The sequence below is a fragment of the Nerophis ophidion genome, linkage group LG15, assembly GCF_033978795.1.
Source record: "Nerophis ophidion isolate RoL-2023_Sa linkage group LG15, RoL_Noph_v1.0, whole genome shotgun sequence".
NCBI lineage: Eukaryota > Metazoa > Chordata > Actinopteri > Syngnathiformes > Syngnathidae > Nerophis > Nerophis ophidion.
Genome location: NC_084625.1, coordinates 16945529 through 16972286, shown reverse-complemented (window position 1 = coordinate 16972286; position 26758 = coordinate 16945529). Strand labels below are relative to the sequence as shown.

Genomic DNA, 26758 nt, shown 5'->3' with positions numbered 1-26758 from the left:
TCTTTTTTACAAACGACAACTAAAAAGTCTTGTTTTATTACTCTTGGCCCGGTTGGGGAGCTTGGTCGGTCTTGACATGCAAGGGTCCACTCCGAGAACATCAGGGGGTTTCATGGGGTTCCCCAAATATAGACTGAAGAGGACAAAAGAAAGATTGAGTATCAATGTGACAACACGGGTTGTTGTTTGCAGTGAGTGATGTCATTGTGGGGGCTGCAGTCTGTGGTGCAGTGCTGCTCCCCAGTGGACATTCATAGTAACTGCATTGCACAGTTACCGCATTGCAAGGGGCGAAGCAGCAAATTCTGCGCCCTAAATGGCCACTTATCCCACCCTGAACCCAATGTCGCCACCCCATACACATACTGAAAAAAATATTTTTTTTTAAACACATGTAAAAAGCTTAATTAGGTTTTAGACTTGAAAGATGGCATTAAAATATCTAGACGAGATCTAGTTTTTTGTCTTTACAAAAAAGTGCCAATAAATTCACTATAAATTTACCAAAATATGAATTGAAATAATCATATGATTATGAATATATCTGTCAAGTTTTCCTTTACTTCAGAGTGTAAAGTAGAGATATGTTAGTCTTGTATAATCAATCAGCAGTGAATTAGGGGTACACAAAAAATGCATTCACATCCAGATCGGAATTGATTCACAGTTTTCAAAAAAAGATTTTCTTTTTAAAATACGATTTTTTTGTACTTTTTTCACAAGAATCAATTTTTAGAAATACATTTTCAAGCCATCTCCATGCAGTCAGAAGGAGCTTTTTTACCTGTAACCAGTTTAGAAATGTTCTTAATTATTATACCAAATAATACATTACAAGAATCTATTTAAATCGAGAATGTGTTGAATCGAGAATCCATTCTGAATCTAATTGTAACCCCAGGAATCTATATCGGATCGAATCGTTAGGTGCCCAAAGATTCAAACGCCTTGCGGTTATACGAATCCTAATAATCATTAGGATTCATTAGTCCTATGATTGATTAGTCCTATGATTATATTATTGTCAGTGCATCTCCTGGGGGTTAAACTTACCCATGTCTTCAAAGCTTAGTGAAACCTCTGTTTCTACCTTTTCATCGACGGTCCTTGAATACACCACAGTTCTGTTCATAGCTTTCTCTTACGATGCCGCAATTAAAAAATGACATCAAATTATTAATTAATTAAATTAGGGATGCACCGATTAATCGGTAACCGAATATATTCGGCCGAATATGGCAAAAAAAGCCACATTCGGCCTTCGGTGGAATGAGTTAAAAACAAGGCCGAATAGTGGCGTGTGACGCAATTTTTTGACGCGGTGACGCAATCAACCAACGTGCAGTGACGCGGTGACGTTGGGATATGTTGTGTACCTGTATAAGTGTATGAGGTTACAAGCACACACTTATTGAGATTTAGTGGGGCCTCTGTTTACATTATTAGCCTGTTGTGTAGGCTACCTGTATAAGTGTAAGAGGTTACAAGCACACACTTAATTGAGATTTAGTTGAGCCTTCCGTTTACATTATTAGCATATCTACTGTGGCTAAGCAGACTTTTGCCAAAAGGACAATAATTCATTTGTTGTTGGTTTATCCACTTTAATGCACTTTATTTTTTTTTTTGGAATGCTTGTTTTGTTTGAAGGCCTTATATAAATGAAAAACTTTGTGCTTTGTTTGAAAAGCAAAGGCTACTGGAATATTAAAAAAATGTCAATATTCAATAAAAAAATTACTTTATTTGAAAAACATGTCTGAATATTTATTCTAGGCTATTTATGCAATTTTAAAAAATTATGAAAAACTGCATTCATTAGTCGGTATTCAGCCTTCGGCCAATCGTTTAAATTGTATTCGGCTTCGGCCACAAATTTTCATTTCGGTGCATCCCTAAATTAAATACATTTCCTCCTTGTTCCAATATGCTGGTGCTGTGTGTGAATGCTTAACGGTGAGCTTTGATAACGTTAAAGTACCAATGATTGTCACACACACACTAGGTGTGGTGATATTATCCTCTGCATTTGACCCATCACCCTCACCCCCTGGGAGGTGAGGGGAGCAGTGGGCAGCAGCGGTGGCCCCGCCCGGGAATCATTTTTGGTGATTTCACTCTCAATTCCAACCCCTTGATGCTGAGTGCCAAGCAAGTAATGGGTCCCATTTTTATAGTCTTTGGTATGACTAGGCCAGGGTTTGAACTCACGACTATCGGTTATCGGCTAAAAGAACCATTTTGTATTTTTGACAGTGGGTGTCGATCGTCTTGGACTTTCTTAATGTCGTTAAAACAACCTTAATAATAAACTTCAACGGCTATATTAGTTTTTAGCTTGGCTTGTACTCATGTCGGTAAAATGCCTTGTAATGTTCCTGTGTACCACAAGATGAAGCCCAATTACCAAGAGTGAGCATCCCAAGCACCGCTGACCTGTCTATGCGGTCGGCGTGGCCCCAGCTCCGGTGCGGGTCGGTGTCCCCGTGTCCCGTGTGGATAAACGAGTGCTTGAGCGGCCGGCTGATGTCGTGTGCAGACAGGCCGGCCACCGCCGTCACCACGTGGCGAGGGAACTGGCCCATGCGCAGCGTTCTCCTGTTCTGGCCTCTCCACCAGTAGTGCTCTGCCCTGCAGGAGCACATGCGGACTCATGAGGGCGCCACCCGTGACTCCGCAAGCTGGCACTTAGGCGCTCAGTAATTCGACAGTCACGCGAGGAATGTGACATCAACAGATGGTGCTTTGTGCAGTTGTCTCGCACACGCACACGCACTAAAACAAAAGTATGTATGAAGAATAAACGGGAAGATGGATGAGGAGTTGAACTGACCTTCCCTCTATGATGGCGATGACATCATTCATTTGAATCTCAAGCTTGCCTTCCTCCGCAAAGTCCTGGAGAGCTCTCATGTCTGTTGGCATGGTCTGAAAAAGAATGATATTAGCATTACGGTTGCACGATATATGATATAGAGTCATGGCCAAAAATATTGGCACCGATGCATTTCTGTCAGATAATGCACTACTTTTCCCAGAAAATTGATGAAATTACAAATGCTTTGGTATCCACATGTTTATTTCTTTTGTTTGCATTGGAACAACACACACACACACACAAAAAGCCAAATCTGATATTATTAATATAGAACTCCAGAAATGGCTTCGGACAAAATGAGTGGCACCTTTTCAAAATTGTGTGATGCTCCTTTAATTTGTACTTCAACTCACCTGTAGCAAGTAACAAGTGCTGAAAATATATAAATCACACTTGCAGCCAGTTAAAATGGAGAAAAGTCGACTCAACCTTTATGTTGTGTGTACCACACTGAGCATGGAGAAAAGAAAGAAGAGCAAAGAACTCTCAGAAGATTTGAGAACCTGGACAATCTCCAGGCTACTAGTCCATCTCCAGAGATATAAATGTTCTTGTGTCTGCTGAGCGCAATGGCATCAAGAAATTTAAAGCCCATGGCACTGTAGCTGCCATCCCTGGACACGGACGGAAGGGAAAAAATGATGAAAGACTGCAACGAAGGATTGTTAGAATTGTGGATAAAGAACCTCGATCCACTTCCAAACAAATTCAAGCTGACCTGCAGACAGGGTACAACAGGGTCAGCTCGCACTATCCATATTTTTGGTAAAGAACATCATCACACTGTTTACAGAAAACGAAATGAGGCCTTCAAAGAAAAGAACACCATTCCTACAGTCAAACAGGGTGGAGGTTCTCTGATGTTTTGGGGTTGCTTTTCTGCTTCTGGTACGGGATGCCTTGACTGTTTGAATGGCATCATGAAATCTGAGGACTACCAAATAGGGATGTAACAGTACGTGTATTTGTATTGAACCGTTTTGGTACGGGGGCTTCGGTTCGGTTCGGAGGTGTACCGAACGAGTACACATGCTAGCAGCGACCGGGCTAGGACAACACGTAAAAGCCAGAGCTGGAAGACCCTCCTGCCTCGTTAAGATCTCCCGTTTGGCAACACTTTGGCTGCGCGATACAACAATGGAGGACGCAGGTTTGCCGATATTGTTCAGCAGCTGCTTCTGACAACACGTCAAACATGTGTTGCACCTTTCCTGCTTCCGGCTCCTAGACTGTAGTCGAGCAGCGCAGGGGAGACACTCCTCCAGGGCTGATGTATTCTCGGGGGCAACACCCTTCACTTTACCCGGCAGTGGGTCTCCACAGCTCCGGACTTCAGGGTAAATGAAGAGTCTGGCTATTAGTTGCAATTCAAGGCTTTATTGAGGTCTTGCACAAAGCCAATCCAAAAAGACACCAGCCACTCCCGCACTCACGTTAAGCTACCTCACCTCGCTCGCCCACACACTCACTGACCTTACATGTTGTCACATATTAAAGGGCCACACATATGCTACTCTCAAAACACATGCTAACCCATTTGAAGCGTCACCGCCGCATTCAAGCAGCCTCTCCTCGGCGAGTCAGGCAGGGCCAAAGCAATAACAAATGTTTTTATAGCAGCAGATTGAAGTCCATATTGCATTAAAAACTAGATTTTGACCCACTTATACAGTATTGTAGACAAACAATGAGCCCATATATCCTCTTACTGCCAAGTTAGCCAGGCTAATAAAAGTCTCAATCAATCAATCAATCAAAAAAAACACTTTATATGCAGAAAGGTTTTGTTAAGAAACCATTCTGAGCCTTATCTTATTTAGTTTTTATTTTATACATGTTGACCATATTAACCCTGGCAATGGACCCTGTGTGTATATGTATGTTATGCCATTGTTTACAAATTTGGTAAATAAATAACCAAAAAAAATGTATGTTTTGTAGTTTTCTTATTGTACCGAAAATGAACGAAACCGTGACCTCTAAACCGGGGTACGTACCGAACCAAAATTTTTGTGTACCGTTACACCCCTACTACTAAAGAATGTTGGGGCATAATGTATCGTGTCAGAGGTCATGGGTCTTCCAGCAGGACAACGACCCAAAGCATACTTCAAAAATCACACAAAAATGGTTTAAGACAAAGCGCTGGAGAGTTCTGAAGTGGCCATCAATGCGTCCAGATCTAAATCCTATAGCACATATGTGGAGAGATCTAAAAACAGCAGTTGGGAGAAGGCAACCTTTAAATCTGAGAGACCTGAAGCAATTTGCAAAAGAAGAGTGGTCCAAAATACCAGCAGCAAGGTGTAAGAAACTCATTGATGTTTACAGTAAGTGATTGATTTCAGTTATTTTTTTCAAAGGGTTTGCTACCAAATATTAAGTTAAGGGTGCCAATAATTTTGTCCAGTCCATTTCTGGAGTTCTGTGTAAAATGTTCTGTGTAAATTATTACATCTGGCTTTTTTGGGGGTAGGAGATTGTGTTGTTCCAATGCAAACAAAAGAAATAAACATGTGAATACCAAAACATTTGTAATTTCAACAATTTTCTGGGAGAAGTGGTGCATTGTCTGACAGAAATGCAGGTGTGCCATGACTGTACATTTGGCAGAGGACAGAGCTCTTAATACTTTGGTCATATCGTTATAATATATGATGACGACACATTCTAGGTGTGTCCCGCTAATTTGACAGCTGCATGTGGGCGACCGTAAGGTAACGTCCTCGCTAGCAGCTAACTTAGCTGAACATGCTACACAACACACCGTCGGAGGATGCAAGAAGCCATGTTAACCGTTCAGCTGGAGTTCTTGAATGTGAAATGAGATAGACTGATCGATACAAATATCGACAGACAAGTATAGTATCAGATTATGGTTGATATTCCAGTGAATAGATGAATATTTCTTATTATAAGAAAATTATTTTTGTTATAGTTTACAAACTCAGGAATTAAGTCCTTGGACACACGAGGACTTTAAGGACAAAGGATTTAAATAAGAGCCAATAGTTAGTCATTAAGGACTAGAGATTTCCGATAATGGCTTTTTTGCCGATATCCGATATTCCGATATTGTCCAACTCTTAATTACCGATACCGATATCAACCGATAACGATATATACAGTCGTGGAATTAACACATTATTATAACTAATTTTGTTGTGAGACCCCACTGGATCCATTAAACAATGTAACAACGTTTTCCAAAATAAATCAACTCCTTTTATGGAAAAAAATGCCAACATGGCACTGCCATACTTATTATTGAAGTCACAAAGTGCATTATTTTTTTTTAACATGCCTCAAAACAGCAGTTTTGAATTTGGGACATGCTCTCCCTAAGAGAGCATGAGGAGGTTGAGGTGGGCGGGGTTGGAGGGTGGGCGTAGCGGGGGTGTTTAATGTAGTGTCCTGGAAGAGTTAGTGCTGCAAGGGATCCTGGGTATTTGCTCTGTTGTGTTTATGTTGTGTTAAGGTGTGGCTGTATTCCCGAAATGTGTTTGTCAGTCTTGTTTGAAGTGGGTTGACAGTGTGGCGCATATTTGTAACAGTCTTAAAGTTGTTTATACGGCCACCCTGTATAGCTGTTGACCAAGTATGCCTTGCATTCACTTGTGTGTGTGAAAAGTGGTAGATATTATGTGATTGGGCCGGCACGCAAAGGCAGTGCCTTTAAGGTTTATTGGCGATCTGTACTTCTCCCTACGTTCGTGTACACAGTAGCGTTTTAAAAAATTATAAATTTGACTTTTTACAACTGATACCGATAATTTTGAAATCGATACCAATAATTTCCGATATTAAATTTTAAAGCATTTAATCGGCCGATAATATCGGCTGTCCGATATTATCGGACATCTCTATTTAGGACTATTGATTTCCTGTTGTTCAGAATATTGCATGTAATAATATTTATTTGATATTGTTACACCGCCATTCTGTGTTGTCGCCTGATTAAGATTGTGATCAAAAATGCAATCATCCAGTGATGTTGAAAATTTTAAGAATCAGCTTTGGTATGACCAACACTGCCCCTGTAACTACTTCTTTTTAAATTTCCTGAGGGAACTCTCCTGAAGGAATCAATAAAGTACTATCTATACATCTTCTTGGGTTTGGCTCGAAACCCAAATTCGTCGTATCGCCCAAAACTAAAACTAAAAGTACTAAAGCATCCAAACAGAAGAATAAGTGATTATTACACTTTTAACAAAAGTGTAGATAGACCCATGTTACAACAGAAAATAACAAGAATATTACTAATAGTTTTTGAGAAAATAATACAATCAGAAGTGACAATTTGCTACTGCATACATCAGCAGCTAAAGGAACCTTTGTAAACCATTTGAAAGGGCTCTACAGCGGAACCTCGATTTACAAACACCTCGATTTGTGAACTTTGAGATAGAGCCAAATATGTCTCTGTGTACGGACACTTTCATTTTGTGGCATGCCTGTAGGCAAAAGGCAGGCCGCAGCATTTACATCACTTCTCAGGGTGTGGGACTTAAGGTTTTTTTACCTATTGACAAGTTTTGTCCATTTTGCTAACTCAATGTGAGTCCCAGACAAGCCTGGAAAGGAGGAGAGAACCGCTGTGGAGTTTAAAAAAAAAATGTATGTCGCTCACAAGTATGGAAAAATTGATGAAAGCAGGCATTGTACTACAGCAAGTTTTAATTGTGATGAGACTGAACTTTTCTGAAAATATGCCAAAGCAGACTTATTTCACAGCGGTGAGAAGAGCTATCTCTTGTTCAACAGAGTGTCTTTTAAAGGCACACAAACATGGCCCTTCCCCCGATTCTATTCTACCTCCAGCTGCTTTCTCATCGGCTCCTCCTATACCAGTGTTAATGATTAGTTTTCAAAATGTTTATTATTGTAGCAATATGATTGTAAAAAAATTTTTTTTGCAATTTATGATCGTTTGTTAGGGCACCAAAAGGACTTAAACGTGTGTGCGCGTGCTGGCAGAGCAGCGCATACAGCACAGTCCATCGGGACGGCGTGGCGCAGTGGAAGAGTGGCCATGCGCAACCCAAGGGTCCCTGGTTCAATCACCACCTAGTACCAACCTCGTCACGTCCGTTGTGTCCTGAGCAAGACACTTCACCCTTGCTCCTGATGGGTGCTGGTTAGCGCCTTGCATGGCAGCTCCCTCCATCAGTGTGTGAATGTGTGTGTGAATGGGTAAATGTGGAAGCAGTGTCAAAGCGCTTTGAGTACCTTGAAGGTAGAAAAGCGCCATACAAGTACAACCCATCTATCATTTACAGCACTGTTCCATCGTTTTTTGGCTTGTAAATAAATGCAAAGTTGATACACCACCTCTGAAAAGCACTTTATATTGTGATTTAAATGTATACTTAAAACTAAAATATGGACTTGTGTTAACTTATTTTTGTGTTAACTAATTTTTCATATTTAAATTTCTTCTTATGGAGAAATTTGCTTCACTATACGAACATTTCGAATAAATATTTAAGTTCGGAAATCCAGGTTCCACTTTATTATCATTTATATGCCAAATAATTTATTGGGATTTATATAATTATCGCAGGAGGCTGGAATATATATCAGAGGATATCGGCTATCCCATCCCTCGTTAGCGCTTGTCATAAGATCTCCACATTAAAGAAAACGTATCCTACCTCCATCAGGAAGTCCCTGAGGGCGACAAAGGTGGGTCTGTCCTCGGGTTTGGGGCTCCAGCACTGCAGTACGACATTGTAGATGTCCTGAGGACAGTCATCTGGCTTGCACAGTCGTTCAGCCTCCACGTCCACTTTGTGGAGGATCTGCGAGAAGACGCCCAGTCAGCAAAAGTGGACCAAATTCTGGAGTGGTGAAGGAAGGACTTGTATCTAAGCACCTGGCTTCCATTCAGGCCCATCCATGGCTCCTGTCCATGGCTGAACATCTCCCAAAGGGTCACTCCGAACATCCAGGTGTCGGACGCATGCGAGAAGCTGCGGGATTTCAAGGATTCCGGAGCACACCTGGAAGTAATCACAGAAAGATTAGTGCAGAGGCGTCCAAAGTGTGGCCCGTGGTTCATTTGCAGCCCACAGATACCGTAAATTCCAGGCTATATACGACCACTTTATCCCTACGGCTAATAAAGCGGTGCGGCTAATTTATGGATTTTTCTTCCCTGATGGCCATAATACAAATAGTTCTCATTGAACACATGCAAAGACACTTAAATGCTACTTGTTTGTGCTATGGTGCCATATTTTGGAATAGGTGCTGCTGGTTGAATGGCTACAGGGTTTCCTTTTCTTTAATGCTTTGTACCTGAAGTAGAAGTGCCGTACCGTCTTTTAATCATCCGCAGCGTTTCCACTCGTATGGATTATTCATTCATCACTCCAAGCAACATTTGTAAATTTTACAATATAACTAAACCAATTCTTACTTACTAAACCGCCCCAAGTGTGATGTTCTTTGGAGTGTTTTCATGCATATTTGTACGTGCCATTGTGATATAATTCAAGCTAATATGCTAACTAGTTTACGAGTGTTAGTATTATTAACTTACAACTGCATTCTTTTTGTATTATTTCAGTTTCACAAATTCTTCGGTAAATTCACCAAAATGTCACCGTGAAGTTATTGAGTCTGTTTAGCTGACTGGAGAGCTAGCTTCCACAGCTAGTGGGTCCCTGACGATTACTTCTGTTTTACTGCCATGTTACAGGCACCGTTTGGAAACAATTAAGGTATTTACACAATCTTTCTGTGTAAATAACTAATTTCACAACATATATATCTGCATCTTATAGTTAGGTGTGGCTAATATATGGAAAAATATATTCAATTCAAAATCTAAATTTTTTAGTGGGTGTGGCTTAAATACGGGTGCACTCTATAGTCCAGAAAATACAGTATTTTTTTTAACGGCCTGCAGCACATTCTTAAAGTACTGTAATTTTAACAATTTAAATTGTTATGTTTGACTCAAAATCAATGTTGTTATGACATAGTGACCTACAGTATTCAAGGCTCCAATAACTTCACATCAAAAATTCCACTTTTGAAAAAATTTTGGAAAAAAATATTGCATATTTTGTATGTTTGCCATATAAAAAACTAAACTTTAGAAAAAAAACGGCATAAAACAAACAAAAAAAGTTACACAATAATAAAAACGTATGAGAGACGGATAGACCAAAAGTTGATCTAGACTTAAGTATTGAGAGGTAAAACAAAATAAAATACAATGAGTGTAGCCTTTTGCATCCCCAAGAAATTTTGTGGGATTTTTATTTTAAACTCTCACTGCTCAGAAAATAATAATGAATGTTAATGTTATGAATTATAAACCTATGTAGGGATCAATTTATTTCACATCAAATATTCCACTTAGAAACTTTTTTGAGGGAAAATAATGGATATTTTGTGCTTTTGTCATAAAAAACAGGGTTTTGACAAAAAGGGCTTAAAACATTAAAAAAAAATGAATTACTTTATATCAACAAATAGACCTGAAGTTGATCGAGAGATCTACTGTTAGCGTGGAATAAAAGGAAATTAATAACATACGACTTATTTTTAGCAGTTTTATGATTTGACACCCTTCCGGGTCACCAAGACCAAACTTGAGGAGAGCCCAAAAGGTTAAAAAAAAACTTTATAATGTATTGATTTTGAAAATGAAAAATATCAAAATGGCCCGTGCATGCTCTGATTTTCAATGTGCGGCCCTCAGTGGAATAAGTTGGGACACCCCTGCATTAGTGGATGTGTGGATGATGTCCAACCCTACAAGCTTCCTCACCATGGGAACGGGATTTTATGGCCCTCCTCCATGACGTACTGGTCGGCGTGTGACGGCAGCGCCCTCATCAGGCCGAAGTCTCCGATCTTCACCAAATCGTTGGTGGACAGCAGCACGTTGCGGGCCGCCAGGTCCCTGTGGAGGAAACGACGCTGCTCCAGGTAGGCCATGCCACATGCCACCTAGGAAAAGAAGTGCACACGCTCAGTGTTGCAACGTCGGCGTTCTCGTTGTCTGAAAACTGACCTGCACGGCGTAGTTGCACAGCGCCGAGATCAGAATGTGACCTTGACGTTTCCTCAAACGGTCCAACAGTGAGCCCAGTGGCGCCAGCTCGGTCACCTGGAGACAGCAGAGCCACAATATGAGTGAGTGAGTGCGTGCGTGTGTGTGTGTGTGTGTGTGTGTGTGTGTGTCGCTCACCATCTTCATGGGCTGCGTCAAGACAATCCCATATAGGCGGATCAGGTTCTGGTGGCTGAGCGAGTGCATGGCGTTCACCTCTCGGATGAAGTCATCCAGCCCGTCCGAGTCCAGCACGCCGGCCTTGAGACATTTCACCGCCACTGACAGCTGCAGGACCAAAAGAAAGACGGAGGAGGCTCACAAAAATGAATGCTGACCTCTGACAGTCCAACGCACCACTCGGCTGCTGGGGGCGCTCCACTCGCCCCTGCGCACCACCCCAAACGTGCCGTCGCCCAAGCGCTCGAACAACTGCAGCTCAGACTCTCGGATGAGGCAGGTGAGCGAGGCCGCAGAGTCGCTAGTGGGCGTGGCCCCGCCGCCGCTGGACAACGCGCCATGTGGGAGGGGCTGCTGTGGGTCGGCGTCGGGCCGCTTCACGGGAAACACCTGATGGCAGGAAAGCAGAGAAATAATTTCATGCAACAAGTTACACACACAAATGTGAGTGTGAATGTTGTCTATTTGTGTAGGCCCGGTGATGAGGTGGCGACTTGTCCAACGTGTACCCCGCCTTTTGCCTGAGTGCAGCTGGGATGGGCTCCAGCACTCCCCCGCGACCACGAGAGGGACAAGCGGTAGGATATGGATGGATAGACACCGTGCAATAATGGACTCTTGACGTCCCTAACTAGCCAACAGTTTGGACACACCTTCTAATTCAATGCGTTTTCTTTATTTTCATCATTATTTACATTGTAGATTGTCACTGAAGGCATCAAAACTATGATTGAACACGTGGAGTTATGTACTCAACAAAAAAAGATGAAACAACTGAAAACATGTTTTATATTCTAGTTTCTTCCAAAAAAAACACTCTTTGCTCTGATTACTGCTTTGCACACTATTGGCATTCTCCCGATGAGCTTCAAAAGGTAGTCACCTAAAATGGTTTTTACTTTTCAGGGTTGATTAGTGGAATGTCTTGCTTTATCAATGGTGTTGGGACCATCAGTTGTGTCGTGAATAAGGTGTGTCCAAGAAAAAGAAAAAAGAAAAAAAATTATATATACTGTGTGTGTGTGTGTGTGTGTATATATATATATATATATATATATATATATATAAAGAGTTCATACGCAAAAACCGATAAACGCCATTTTGATAAAGTTTAGCCCAACCTCGGTAATATTTAGTCCACCACTTCTATTGTGGTATACCAAAATCAATTTGTTTGCAAATGCAGACAAATGCCGCTTTTAACGTCATTTAGTTCAGCGATTTATTGCAAAGGCCGATAAGCGCCATGGATCATTTATCACAAAAGCCAATATATCCGTTTGCCCAACCAGCGCTGCAGTACGGGATCACGTGACAAACAAAATGGCAGCGCGCTCGGAGTCTCTCAGTGTTGTTATCCACGCATGAATCATTTGGAAGCTTCTCCTGTGAACACTGTTAAGCCAGCGGAAAAAACTGACCTGTTGAAGTTATTTGATGTTGGCGCTAGCACGCGTGTCCGTGAGTTTTACACCTCTGCGTTAAACGATGTTGTCGAGCATGGAGCTAATGTCGATAGCGATGATGAGTGAGCTGTTATCTGCACAGGAGTGTTTTTGAGAGGCAAACCAGGTTGAGCATTTGTGCTTGTTTTTATTAATAAAACATTGTCTTCATTGCAACACTGTTTTTTCATTTTTTCATTTTGTGCTGAAAAGCACGAGGTAAATATGTGAGGTCACAGTTCCAGAAAAGCATGTCCGGTTAGCAAGTACGAAAAAACAATGTTCGCAGGGACAGCTAGATTTATACGTACCAAGGGATCTAAACTGTTAAATAATGAAGTAAATAAATGTGAACAGTTGTTACCTTGAAATGTGGCTTTCGATAAATTTCACGTTCTGTTTTTCTCTCTATCTTTATCTTGAATATTATGCGAAATAACGACCGCAAAGAAAACGATTTTGGAGATATCTGTTTTTGCAACATATCATAATTTGGATATATCTGCTTTTGACGTAAAACCACATCAAACACTCTTATTTGAAAGCCATTCATTACATCAGCATTTCTTAAAAGTTTAGGCTTTCATGACTTGCTTATGTTGATATTAAATAAACCATTGTATGCTTGTATATGTACCGGCAACACCAGCAGGCAGAAAATCGTTAATATACAGAATCGGTCAAAATGGATTTATCTGCTTTTGCATATGAACTCTTCATATATATATATATATATATACACACACACACACATACACACTAAACCGCAAAACCAGTGAAGTTGTCACGTTGTGTAAATCGCAAACAAAATATATTAGTTTGCAAATCCCCTTCAAGCTATATTCAATTGAATAGACTGCAAAGACAAGATACTCAACTTTCAAACTGGATAACGTTATTTTTTGCAAATATTAGCTCATTTGGATTTTGAAGCCTGCAACATGTTTCAAAAAAGCTGGCACAAGTGAAGTGAATTATATTTATATGGCGCTTTTTCTCTGGTGACTCATAGCGCTTTACAAAGTGAAACTCAATATTTAATTTTTACATTTAAACCAGTGTGGGTGGCAATGGGAGCAAGTGGGTAAAGTGTCTTGCCCAAGGACACAACGGTAATGACTACAATGGCGGAAACGGGGATCGAACCTGCAACCCTCAAGTTGCTGGCACGGCCGCTCTACCAACCGAGCTACACCGCCCCAGTGGCAAAAAAGACTGAGAAAGTGGAGAAATGCTCATCAAACACTTATTTGGAAAATCCCACAGGTGAACAGGCTAATTAGGAACAGGTGGGTGCCATGATTGTGTATAAAAGCAGCTTCCATGAAATGCTCAGTCATTCACAAACAAGGATGGTGCGAGTTTTACCACTTTGTGAACAAATGCGTGAGCAAAATGTCGAACAGTTTAAGAACAACATTTTTCAACGAGCTATTGCAAGGAATTTAGGGGTTTCACCATCTACGGTCCGTAATATCATCAAAAGGTTCAGAGAATCTGGAGGTATCACTGCACGTAAGCAATTATATCACGGACCTTTGATCCCTCAGGCGGTACTGCTTCAAAAAGCGACATCAGTGTGTCACCAAATGGGCTCAGGAACACTTCAGAAGACCACAGTCAGTAATTACATCTGTAAGTGCAAGTTAAAACTCTACTATGCAAAGCGAAAGAAACGCTGCCGGCTTGGCTGGTGGAAAAGTGTTCTGTGGTCTGACGAGTCCAGATTTCAAATTGGTTTTGGAAACAAGGGACGTCGTGTCCTCCGGAACCAAAAGGAAAATAACCATCCAGATAGTTTTGGGCGCAAAGTTGAAAAGCCAGCATCTGTGATGGTATGGGGGTGTATTAATGCCCAAGACATGGGTAACTTACACATCTGTGAAGGCACCATTAATGCTGAAAGGTACATACAGGTTTTGGAGCAACATATGTTGCAATCCAAGCAAAGTTATCATGGAAGCCCCTGCTTATTTCAGCAAAATAATACCAAGCCACGTGTTACAACAGCGTGGCTTCATAGTAAAAGAGCGCAGGTAATAGACTGGCCTGCCTGCAGTCCCGACGTGTCTCCCATTGAAAATGTGTGGCGCATTATGAAGCCTAAAATACCACAACGGAGACTGTTGAACAACTTAAGCTGTACATCAAGAAAGAATGGGAAATAATTCCACCTGAAAAGCTTCCAAAATTGGTCTCCTCAGTTCCCAAACATTTACTGAGTGTTGTTAAAAGGAAAGGCCATGTAACAGTGGTAAAAATGTCCCTGTGCCAACTTTTTTGCGATGTGTTGCTGCCATTTAATTCAAAGTTTGTGTATATTTGCAAAAAAAAATTACGTTTCTCAGTTCGAACATTAAATATCTTGTCTTTGCTGTCTATTCAATAAAATATAAGTTGAAAAGGATTCGCAAATCATTGTATTCTGCTTTTATTGACAAATTACACAATGTATACATACATATGTATACATGGTGTATACATATACATGTATACACATATACATATACTGTATATGTATACACATATATGTATGTACATACATGTGTATAAGTTCCAAATAAACTCAATACAAATTGATTATGCACAACACGTGTGTGTGTGTGTGTGTGTGTGTGTGTGTGTGTGTGTGTGTGTGTGTGTGTGTGTGTGTGTGTGTGTGTGTGTGTGTGTGTGTGTGTGTGTGTTGGGCTCCACCTTGCTCATCCAGGACTTGCGTTTATAAAGCGCCCGCCTCCTCTTGACGGCCTCCCACAGCCTCCTCTGACCTGGAGCAGCAGAGCACCACTAATGACGTTACATTAATTTCAGAGATCAGGGAGGTAGTGTACTTACCCGGGCGCCCCATGCCGATCTTCTCCAGGTCTTCGTTCTTAACGTAGTCGAAGTGCGAGAGCCGCGTGATGTTGAGCTCGTCGCGTAGACGCAGGAAGTACTGCTGCAGCTGGACGTCGGTCAGCAGCTCCAGCAGCCACTCGGTGCCTTCCTCGCCCTGCATCTACACACACCACACTACTGTCACTATGCATGTGTGAGGTCTATGAGCTGTTGAGGTCATTAAAAAAACTTTCAGAGGTCGCCTACAGCCGTAGCTTCAAATGCTAATGTTTGCAATGCACTGCCAAGGCTCCACTGCAGGGGTAGGACACTCATGGCTTAAAAATGCACGCATTTAGTTATATTCAGTGTTAAAAAAATATTGTATGGCTCTCACGGAAATACATTTTAAAATATTAGGCTTTCATGGCTCTCTCAGCCAAAAAGGTTACTGACCCCTGTTCTACTGTATGACTTGCATTTTTCAGTTGTTTATATTTTTCAAATATCACTTAACTACTTTATTCAAAAGATCCCCAAATGTATTCAATAATGAATCAGTTTATTACATAGCATCATACTGGTGAAAGGTAATCAAGTATGAACCAGATCACAGTTTACATCGCTGTGTAATCTGGATCAGATCAAGATCCAAGCTGCTTGGCCACAACAGCTTCTCAATTGTACTCTTACATAATTTTTTTTTTAGGCTGCGCTATCCATCCATCCATTTTCTACCGCTTATTCCTTTTTGGGCTTGCGGGGGGCGCTGGCGCCTATCTCAGCTACAATCGGGCGGAAGGCGGGGTACACCCTGGACAAGTCGCCACCTCATCAGTAGTTGTCAAACTTTGTTCACCAAGTACCACCTCAGAAAACACTTGGCTCTCCGATGTGGTGTAGTAGGCCTAAGTATTCATTAAAAACAAGGCAGAAGTTTTATTTACAGAGTATATTTAATATTTTTGGCCGCTGTTACATTACACACAGTTTGAACCGTAAAACTGTGTTTGAAAATAGGAAAATAAAGCAATTTATTATTTAACTGATTATTTGGCGTGCTACTACATGGAGATCGCGTACCACAGTTTGAAAACCACTCTCACAGAACATAGTTATAGCGTACGGTATTAATCCCTCCAGGAATTTGCAATGTTGCGATTGTGCCAATTTAACCACTTACCACAAATTGACGGCAAACTCGCATTTTTGTCTAATCAGCGTCAATTTCGCCAATGGAATTAGTCTCTGAGCGGTGCTCAAACTCGCACATTATATGTCAATTCAAAACACGTTTGTTTCTTGTGTAGACGAAGCAGGAACAACAACGTGTCACAATATATCAACGCTTTATTGCACAAACGGCACAACTGTCATCATTCCACTAAGCTCAGAACCACTTACAGCTTCCGTCTATGGCGCTAAGCCTTCTGGGTAATGAAATATATAAACATTTAGCAACACTCCGTTGTCCAGACTTCCTACTTTACATCTATTTATATATCTAACCTTTATTTATCCAGGGTAAAACCATTTAAAAACCAATTTTTACTATGAATGCTGACCTCGCAAAGAGGCACTTATATGTTAGAGATGTTGAAGTGTGATAATATAATCTTGCATCATCTCGCATTTACCAGCCAAAATTAGCGCTATTCATCACGCTCAACAATTCACAAATGCTCTTAACGTGCAGGGAAGAATGAGTTTGAACATAAATCGATGTCTGGAATGAACAAACACATGAAGAATGTCTGCAATATGTGGACCACAGAGCTGACAATACAGACGCTTCTGATGGTGTTTGTTTATGCAGTATGAATTAATTATGTGACTATCATTAGTTAAAATCAATTAAAACAGTGCAGTAATTGATAGTGAACTGAATATGTTCTTTTACGGCCGTTTGGTGTATAGTGCCTGTGTAATAGAAAACGAGTAAAACGTCAACACAGTATTTCTCTTCCAAATGATGTTGAAATCCTGTGCTTTTTAAGGTTAAGGTGACAAGAAACACTAAAAAAACAGATTAACAAAATCACAGGTTAATTAAAAAAATTCTACTTTAAAAGCAACGTTCTAAAAACAAAGCTGCTGCAAATTCAAGTAGTTTAGGTCGCAACAATCACAAAAAAAGCCCTGCAGGGACTGAACAGTAAACAAATCCATAAACAATACACAATCATCAAAATGTGTTGTTTCTCCTTCACTACTTCTTTACCATCTGTCGTCCGACACTCTCTCGCATCCTTCCTCCCTCCTCTCCTTCCTCCTCCTCCTCGCCCTCCTCGCCTCCTCTGGCGTAGGGAAGTCGCCGGTACACGTAGCTGTCTCCCATCGCCGCCTCCTTTCACAAAAATATTTGGCTGCTAACACGTTCTTGTTACGCAAATCCTGCCTGCTGCAGCACAGACACACACACACCTACACGCACACACTCTTATCATCTTGCAGCATCCGTTTGTATCACCAAAAAGGTACTGATTCCCTCGCTCAAACGCTCACTGCTGACTCAAGGCTTCCTGCGGACGCCTCCATTGCTCTCTTTTTTCCTCCTCTCTCCTCCCATCACTGATGGTGAATAATTCAGCAGCGCTATCGAGGAGGAGGAGGAACATAAAGGTGGGGGAGGCAAACGAGGATGCGAACAGATGGATGGCGAGCTGCACTTGACACAAATGTAGCAACACTTCCCAGCATGCACCTGAGGTGGAGGAAACGGCAATGTGTGTGTTGAACATTTCACACATTATATTAGCCCTCTATCTGCACCCTAAAACACAAGCCCCCCCCCCCATCTAAGTGAGCCAAACCGTTACCAATAGCAACCGCTCCCAGGCTCACTGCTGCCTGAATGCATCCGTGGCCCAAATGAAAATAACGTCAGTCCCCTTTCCTCTGGCCAATGTTTAAAAACGGGGCAAAGGCTCTAAAAATAGAAACATAGTCAAATATCCTATAAGTGACGGGAGCTCTCTGCTGTTTTCAAGTAACTAAGGGAAAAACCCTCGTCAAAGATTCTCCGCGTGACAGAACGGTCATGTTGTATTTAGAAATCCACACCAAAACACTTCAAATACCGTATTTTTCGGATTATGAATCGCAGTTGTTTTCATAGTTTGGCCGGGGGTGCGACATATACTCCGGACCGACTTATGTGTGAAATTATTAACACATTACCGTAAAATATTAAACAATATTCACGGTGGCAGAGGGGTTAATGCGTCCGCCTCACAATACGAAGGTCCTGAGTAGTCCTGGATCTTTTTGTGTGGAGTTTGCATGTTCTCCCCGTGAATGCGTAGGTTCCCTCTGGGTTCTCCGGCTTCCTCCCACTTCCAAAGACATGCACCTGGAGATAGGTTGATTGGCAACACTAAATTGGCCCTAGTGTGTGAATGTGAATGTTGTCTATCTGTGTTGGCCCTGCGATGAGTTGGCAACTTGTCCAGGGTGTACTCTGCCTTCCGCCCGATTGCAGCTGAGATAGGCACCAGCGCCCCCCGCGAAGCCAAAGGGAATAAGCGGTGGAAAATAGACGGATGGATTATTTATCTCATTCGCGGAAGAGACGAAGAAAATCTCAGCAATCGTGACACAAACGTCAACCAATAACAATTCGGTGGGGGAGGGTCATGGCAGAAGTGCATTGTGGGTCATGGGATGCTAACTGCTATATGCTACAGCAGGGGCGCTCACACTTTTTCTGCAGGTGAGCTACTTTTCAATTGACCAAGTCGAAGAGATCTACCTCATTCCTATTTATAATTTATATTTATTTATTTATGAAAGAGACATTTTTCTTAACAAGTTAATGGTGTTTAATGATAATACAAGCATGTTTAACACACATAGATTCCTTTCTTTCATGAAGACAAGGAATATAAGTTGGTGTATTTGATTCTGATGACTTACATTGACTGGAATTAGACAGTGGTGCTGATAACGTCCGCATTTTCAAATGGAGGGGAAAAAAAGTCCTCTTTTCTGTCCAATACCACATGAAAGTGGTTGGATTCGGCATCTCATTTGTCCAACTTGCATACTCGTTTTTAAACACTTTGTTATGAGAGTAGCATATGTGTGTGGCCCTTTAATGTGTGGCAGCAAGTGAGTGACGTCAGTGAGTGTGCGGGTGGGCAAGCAAGTGAGAAAGCGGTCGCTGAGGGCGGGGGAGAAATACATTGGCATCAAACTCCGTAGCTTGCTAGCTTGTGCACGCTAGCTTTCTGAGACTCTTATTTTGTTAGCACAGGCAGGATGAAACAGGTATTTTATGGTGAAGACAGGAACTGTGCAGTCGGTCTTTAGAGTTTTGACAGTAGGTACGGAGTCTCTAGAAATAAAATGTGTTTCTCTGCGTCCGCCCTGTTAGTGATTTTTTTCTTAAATATGAGCTCGCAGCAGCCAGCGTCATCTCACAAGATCCTCGGGTGCCAAGAATGTCAAACAACTGACGAAAGTGAAGTCTTGGTATGATTGATGATTGCTCATTTTTATGTATATTTTTTAATGCCTGGCTTGAGATCGACTGACACACCTTCCGAGATCGACCAGTCCATCGCGATCGACGTAATGCCCACCCCTGTGCTACAGCTATTAAAATGGATAATTTCTTCGTTGGCGGTAACTTATAAAAACTGAGAAGGGCTGAACAAAAATGGCACCGAAAAGGAAATCATGTACTGCAGATTACAAGCTGGACGTAGTGAAATATGTAGCAAAAAACGACAAGAGGAAGTCGCGCATACCTTTGGAGTTGGCAGAGTTGTTTAGAAGAGACATCGAGGAAGAAGATTTCATCGGATTTATCGATTAGGAGTGACAGATTGTTTGGAAAACATATAGCATGTTCTATATGTTATAGTTATTTGAATGACTCTTACCATAATATGTTAGGTTAACATACCAGGCACCTTTTCAGTTGGTTATTTATGTGTCATATAACGTACACTTATTCAGCCTGTTGTTCACTATTCTTTATTTATTTTAAGTTGCCTTTCAAATGTCTATTCTTGGTGTTGGATTTTATTAAATACATTTCCCCCAAAAATGCGACTTATACTCCAGTGCGACTTATATATGGTTTTTTTCCTTCTTTATTATGCATTTTCGGCCGGTGCGACGTATACTCCGAAGCGATTTATAATCTGAAAAATACGGTATGTTCTAAAAGACAGGAGGGTGTCTATATAGCTACAGTAAAAATGCTTGCCAAAGATCCTCTATAAGACAGGAGCACTATGCAATTTATGAATCTAACGCAAAACCACTAGTCAAAAATCGTATATAAGACAAGAACATCCTGACTAGATAGATAATTTATGTATATTGATGCACTTTTACATTTATTTTAATTTCACTAAAGAAGTGTTTATCACTTGCAACTTTTAAAAACAGTGCATTTGTAATAAGTTTGTTAGATTCATGGAAATGTGTTCAAAACTGGAACATAATAAATGAGCTGCTCAGATGTCTCAGTGAGGTGGCTCGTTGCAGTCAGCCAAATCTTAGAACCGCCTGCATTACTTTATTTACAATAAATAAATCAATTATCAACATTACCAATCGATCTTATAATCGTCCATGTCCAAATTGCGATGCATCTAAAAATCTATTATTTACCCGACCTCTAATTCTGAGGTTTTCAAAAATCTAATGCAAAAACGCTGGTCAAATATCATCATTTAGAGAAGAGCACTCAGATGTTTTTGAATAAACAACTTCAAAAACATTTGTCAAAGGTACTCTGATGCTTGTATGACTTTAATGCAAAAATGCTAGTCAAAGATCCTCTGGTTGACAGGAGCACTCTGTCGTTTTTGCGGAACTATCGTAAAACGCAAGTCAAAAGTCCTCTTAAAGCCAGGAGCACTCTGCTGTTTTTAAGGCTCAATTGCAAAAATGTGATTCCATCCATCCATCCATCCATCCACCCATCCATCCATTTCCTACCGCTTGTCCCTTTTGGGGTCGCGGGGGGTGCTGGAACCTATCTCAGCTGATTCAATCCTCTATATTACAGGAAGGCTTTGCTGCTTTCAAAGACCTCTGCAGGATTTATCGTCTATATGACAGAACCACTCTGATGTTTTTAAGGATCAACAGAATAAATGCCAGTCAGAGATCCTCTATAAGACAGGACCTCTCTGCTGTTTTAAGTAACTCAGTTAAAAACACTAGTCAAAGATCCTCTGTAAGACTGGAACAATTAGCTGTTTTTAAAGACCTACTGCAAAAATGCTATTCAAAGATCTTCTGTACAACAGGAGCTCTCAGCTGTTTTTAAGTAACGCATTTTTAAAAACTAGTCAAAGATCCTCTATATGGCCGGAAGGTTTTGCTCTTTTTAAACACCTATTGCAAAAACATGAATCAATGGTCGTCTATACGACTGGACGTTTTTAATAAACAACTACAAAAAACACTTGTCAAAGTTATTTTACATGACAGGTATACACTGCTATTTTTAAGCTCTCCAGAAAAAAACTCTAGTCAAAGATCCTCTCTATTTGTTTTCCAGAAAAAACACACTTTTCAAAGACCCTTTAAGATAGCAACTCTCTATTATAAGTAACTTGTTTTTTTAAAAGATAGTCAAAGATCATCTTCCTGACAGGAAGGCTTTAATGTTTACATTTACTTTAGATGTTAACATTTGTCAAAGATCCTCTGACGCTTGTATCACTTTAGTGCAAAACGCTAGTCAAAGATCCTCTATTTGACAGGAGCGCTCTGTCGTTTGTGCGGACCTATTGTAAAACCGCAAGTCAAAAATCCTCTAAAGGCCAGGAGCGCTCTGACGTTTTTTATGGCTCTACTGCAAAAATGTGAGTCAATAATCCTTCAGTGGTCCCCAACCACCGGGCTCGATTGGTACTGGGCCGCAGAAGAATTGTATTTTCTTTTTTTTAATTAAATCAAATAAAATTTTAATAAAAATGTAATGCCTCTTTTCTATTTGCAGCCTTCTGGGGTAAATATAAAAATACACATTTTCCACAGGCTAATAATACATTTGAAAATAAAATAACAATAATGAATGAATCAAACATTCAAGCCTTGAAGTAGCAAGAGAAAGTGAATGAATAAAACATTAATTCTTGTTCAGTTTGCTACACTGAGTTGCTTTAACACCAAATATGGAACAAGCAACGCTTATATAACTTAATAGTGCAAAATCAACTTTCAAAAAACAAACGAAAAAACATCAATGGTATATTAAATAAAATGTAAATAAAAAATGTATGCCTCTTTCTATTTGCAGCCTTTTGAGGTAAATATCAACTTTAATTATTTCCACAGGCTAATAAATTTGAAAATAAAATAATGAGGTGGGCGGGGTTGGGGGGGGGCAAGGTTTGGTGGTAGCGGGAGGGGGGGGGGGGGTGTATATTGTAGTATCCCGGAAGAGTCAGTGCTGCAAGGGGTTCTGGGTATTAGTTCTGTTGTGTTTATGTTGTGTTACGGTCGGTTGTTCTCCCCAAATGTGTTTGTCATCCTAGTTTGGTGTGGGTTCACATATTTGCAAGAGTGTTAAAGTTGTTTACACGGCCACCCTTAGTGTGACCTGTACGGCTGTTGATCAAGCATGCATTGCATTCACTTTTGTGTGTGTACTAGCCGCATATATTAAGTGACTTGGCCGGGAATGCAATGTTACAGCGGAATCGCCGCTGTATAATACCGACGGGCCAGCTCTAATGTTATTTGGATATTGCCTCGAGGGCCAAATGAAATTACATGGCGGGCCAGAGTTTGACACCCATGCCTTAAGGTAAAATGGCCCTCAGTGGAAAAAGTTTGGACACCCCTGCTCTAATCTTTTTTAATCTGCTACCTGGCGTACCTTCTATCTTCTAGGACTCGTTTACTCGTCCTAGAACAGGGGTAGGGAACCTATGGCTCGGGAGCCAGATGTGGCTCTTTTGATGACTGCACCTGGCTCTCAGATAAATCTTAGCTGACATTGCTTAACATGATAAATTATGAATAATTCCGCTGGTAATCACAGTGTTAAAAATAACGTTCAAAATATAAAACATTCTCATACATTTTAATCCATCCATCTGTTTTCTACCCCACCTGTTCAAGAAGTCGCATTAATGGTAAGAAGAATTTTATTTCTCATCGGTGAGCTTCCAAATAACAATGTTATTAAAAAGAATAACAGACTTATGATGTGAAGATCTATCACTTCATTTCTGTTTGTGCTTCTTTGTTTTGTATTTCCTTCTCATCAGTGCTCTTATTTTGTTTCAATTTCCTGCTTATCCCACTGGGCGCTGTTTTTTTTCCCCTCACCTGCTGTTGATTGGCAGCTGGTCCACACCTGCTACCAATCAACATGTTTCTATTCATGCTTGTCTCACGCGCTCTTCAGGAATCAAAGATTGACTATTGTTTAGAACTGTACATGCAAGACTGCTTCATTCTCCTCTGTTGACGATATTAAAAGCATCTTACCTGCTCTTCGCTCTCCTGGTTCCTGCTTCTTGGGGTCGCCACTACTGCTGCCGTGCGAGTTTCTGACATATTATACTAAGCGGTAGAAAATGGATGGATGGATAGTCTATGAATGTTCGTTTTACTTAAAAATGCAGACATTTACTTGAAAAATATTATATGGCTCTCATGGAAATACATTTTAAAATATTTGGCTTAAATGGCTCTCTCAGCCAAAAAGGTTCCGACTCAAGAGTAAAACAACTTGCACTGAGCCTAGTCTATAAAATCCGCTACACCTCCTTGATACCGCAGTACATGTCAAACTACTTCCTTAACGTAAATGACTGCCATAACCACAACACCAGGGGGAGCTCCACAAACCACGTTAAACCCAGATTCAGATCTAACAAAGGTCTTAACTCATTCTCCTTCTATGCCACATCAATGTGGAATGCACTCCCAACAGGTATAAAAGTAAGTGCATCTCTATCTTCAAAACCGCTGTAAAACAACACCTCCAGGCAACTTCAACACTTTACTAATACCCTCCTCCATTCACATTCCATCTCCCCGGATTATAAACAACTCAAATGTACTTCTAATATATATACTTGTTCTTATGCTATCTGAAGTCACTATGTTCTCTGCTGGCTGTACATATCCTACTAAATAAGACCTACACTGTTTCAATGTCCACATTTCTCTGTTGATGCAATTGTTGATGACTGAAGTACTGATATCAATCAAAGCTCCTCATCCCATCCCCCGGATTGTAAATAATGTAAATAATTCAATGTACATACTATGATGATTAACTTGTGTGATGACTGTATTATGTTGATAGTATATATTTGTACCATGAATTGATTAACGTGGACCCCGACTTAAACAAGTTGAAAAACTTATTTGGGTATTACCATTTAGTGGTCAATTGTACGGAATATGTACTGAACTGTGCAATCTACTAATAAAAGTATCAATCAATCAATCAAAAAACCCCTGTCCTAGAAAGTCCATCCATCCATCCATTTTCTACCGCTTAATCCCTTTTGGGGTCGCGGGGGGGCGCTGGCGCCTATCTCAGCTACAATCGGGCGGAAGGCGGGGTACACCCTGGACAAGTCGCCGCCTCATCGCAGGGCCAACACAGATAGACAAACAACATTCACACTCACATTCACACACTAGGGCCAATTTAGTGTTGCCAATCAACCTATCCCCAGGTGCATGTCTTTGGAAGTGGGAGGAATATGGCAATTAGTTTCCTGGAGGACATCAAATCGGTCCAAAAGCACAAACAAATCTGACCAGTTTTACCTTGCAAATCCTCTGGAGGATAAGGACTGGATTCGGAGTTAGGGCGGACTGGGGTCATGGGTCACCGTTTCTGGGGTCCGGGGGGACCCCGCAGCCACCTGCAACTATGAATAGGGGATTAAGTGATGTCAAAATTAGAATATAATATTTCATTTTAGTCATTCAAATCAAGCACCGATGTTGTTCGACATGGCCACTTACCGACATTGCACTCAAAAAACGACATTTGTCATTTGTTTACGATTCACCCATCTTTAAAACAGCCCCAACCGACGAGTCGTGTAGGGCTTGAGGGACCATCCTCGGCGGCCATTGGCCTCTTTGCGCCCGGCGTGCCGCCCAAGTGGGACGCAGTGGTTTATCGTCAAATCGTTAGAAATTAAATAGGACCGCCATCTCGTTCCTCCGCCGTCAGGTACGTCAAATCCCCGCCGGCGTGCTTCAACGGATTCATCCGCGGAAATAAGCGGAGTGTCAAAATAAAAGTACTTCCATTCACGCGGGAACAATCAACCACCGTAACCGCTTGCCTCAGCACCCGGCGATTTATAGACAAATTAGCGGGGCCGTCTTCTTGGTCCTCTTCATCACGATGTGCAGCATATAGATCGTATAAGACACAGCATCGAGCGCTACTGCCTACTGGCGCTGACGAGACGCGGGGCCGCCATCTTGGAGTGGTGATCCGCTCCACTCAGTGCAATGCATTTGGCAGAAGCAGCGCATTTAATTCATTTTACCTCACTGAATACCTCTGATTTTTAGGTGTTTTTTTTTGTCAGACGTGTAACAATGATAAAGGACACCTGTTTTGGCGTGTTTTATTAATTATAGTTTGCTTAACAGTAACAGAATATTCTTATGTGCTATATGATCCAGGGCCCAGGCTAAAACCGTTTTTTTTAATTTTATTTTAATCTTCTATTCTTTTCTCCCCCCCCCCATGTTTACCTGTATGTCATCTTTTTTGTAAGGGGCGCTGGAAGCCGGCAGACCCGTCAGCGATCCTGTTCTGTCTCCCTGTAATGTTTGTCTGATCTTGAATGGGATTGTGCTGAAAATTGTAATTTTCCTGAAGGAACTCTCCTGACGGAATAAATAAAGTACTATCTAATCTATGTGACCAGACGTCCGTGGTCAAAACTGGGAATATAATCCCGGAGAAGGGGGAAAACGGTCAGCTATTTTTAAATTCAAGAAACAATATTATTTGGTTATATATACATGCGTATATGTTACATAAACAATGAATGAATATATCTATATATTTTAGGGACCTATAGACTGTATCTGTTGCTGCAGCAGCAGAGTTTATTCTGTCTTGACACTTTGTATTGATATTTTGTATTACATTCATCCCTTAAAACAATGATTCTCAAAATGGGGTACGCATACCTATATAACAAAGGGTACGTGAGATTTTTTTTAAATATTCTAAAAATAGCAACAATTTCAAAAAATCCTTTATTATGAATGTTAGTTAAACTGTTTAAAGAAATGCAACAATGCAATATTCAGTGTGACAGCTAGATTTTTGTTGTGGAAATTTTCCATAAATATTGATGTTAAAGATTTCTTTTTTTGTGAAAACATTTTTAGAAT

General features: G+C 40.9%; 1 protein-coding gene across 4 annotated transcripts in view; it reads right to left on the bottom strand.

Annotated features, from left to right (window-relative positions):
* Nucleotides 1-25806, bottom strand: part of LOC133569325 (activated CDC42 kinase 1-like) — a 42122-nt gene extending 16316 nt beyond the window's left edge. The window contains exons 1-14 of one of the 4 annotated variants that reach the window (XM_061921561.1): nucleotides 25358-25806; nucleotides 25157-25260; nucleotides 17613-17738; nucleotides 15410-15572; nucleotides 15272-15342; nucleotides 11307-11519; nucleotides 11088-11237; nucleotides 10911-11006; nucleotides 10665-10846; nucleotides 8757-8883; nucleotides 8536-8682; nucleotides 2834-2928; nucleotides 2437-2631; nucleotides 42-133 (exon numbers count right to left, since the gene is read on the bottom strand). In XM_061921561.1, coding sequence (XP_061777545.1) covers nucleotides 42-133; nucleotides 2437-2631; nucleotides 2834-2928; nucleotides 8536-8682; nucleotides 8757-8883; nucleotides 10665-10846; nucleotides 10911-11006; nucleotides 11088-11237; nucleotides 11307-11519; nucleotides 15272-15342; nucleotides 15410-15572; nucleotides 17613-17729 — 1648 coding nt within the window. In that variant the 5' untranslated portion in view covers nucleotides 17730-17738; nucleotides 25157-25260; nucleotides 25358-25806. The remainder of the gene's footprint in view (nucleotides 1-41; nucleotides 134-2436; nucleotides 2632-2833; nucleotides 2929-8535; nucleotides 8683-8756; nucleotides 8884-10664; nucleotides 10847-10910; nucleotides 11007-11087; nucleotides 11238-11306; nucleotides 11520-15271; nucleotides 15343-15409; nucleotides 15573-17612; nucleotides 17739-25156; nucleotides 25261-25357) is intronic. The other 3 variants (XM_061921559.1, XM_061921560.1, XM_061921562.1) reach the window with 3 other exon arrangements.
* Nucleotides 25807-26758: the final 952 nt, after the last annotated feature.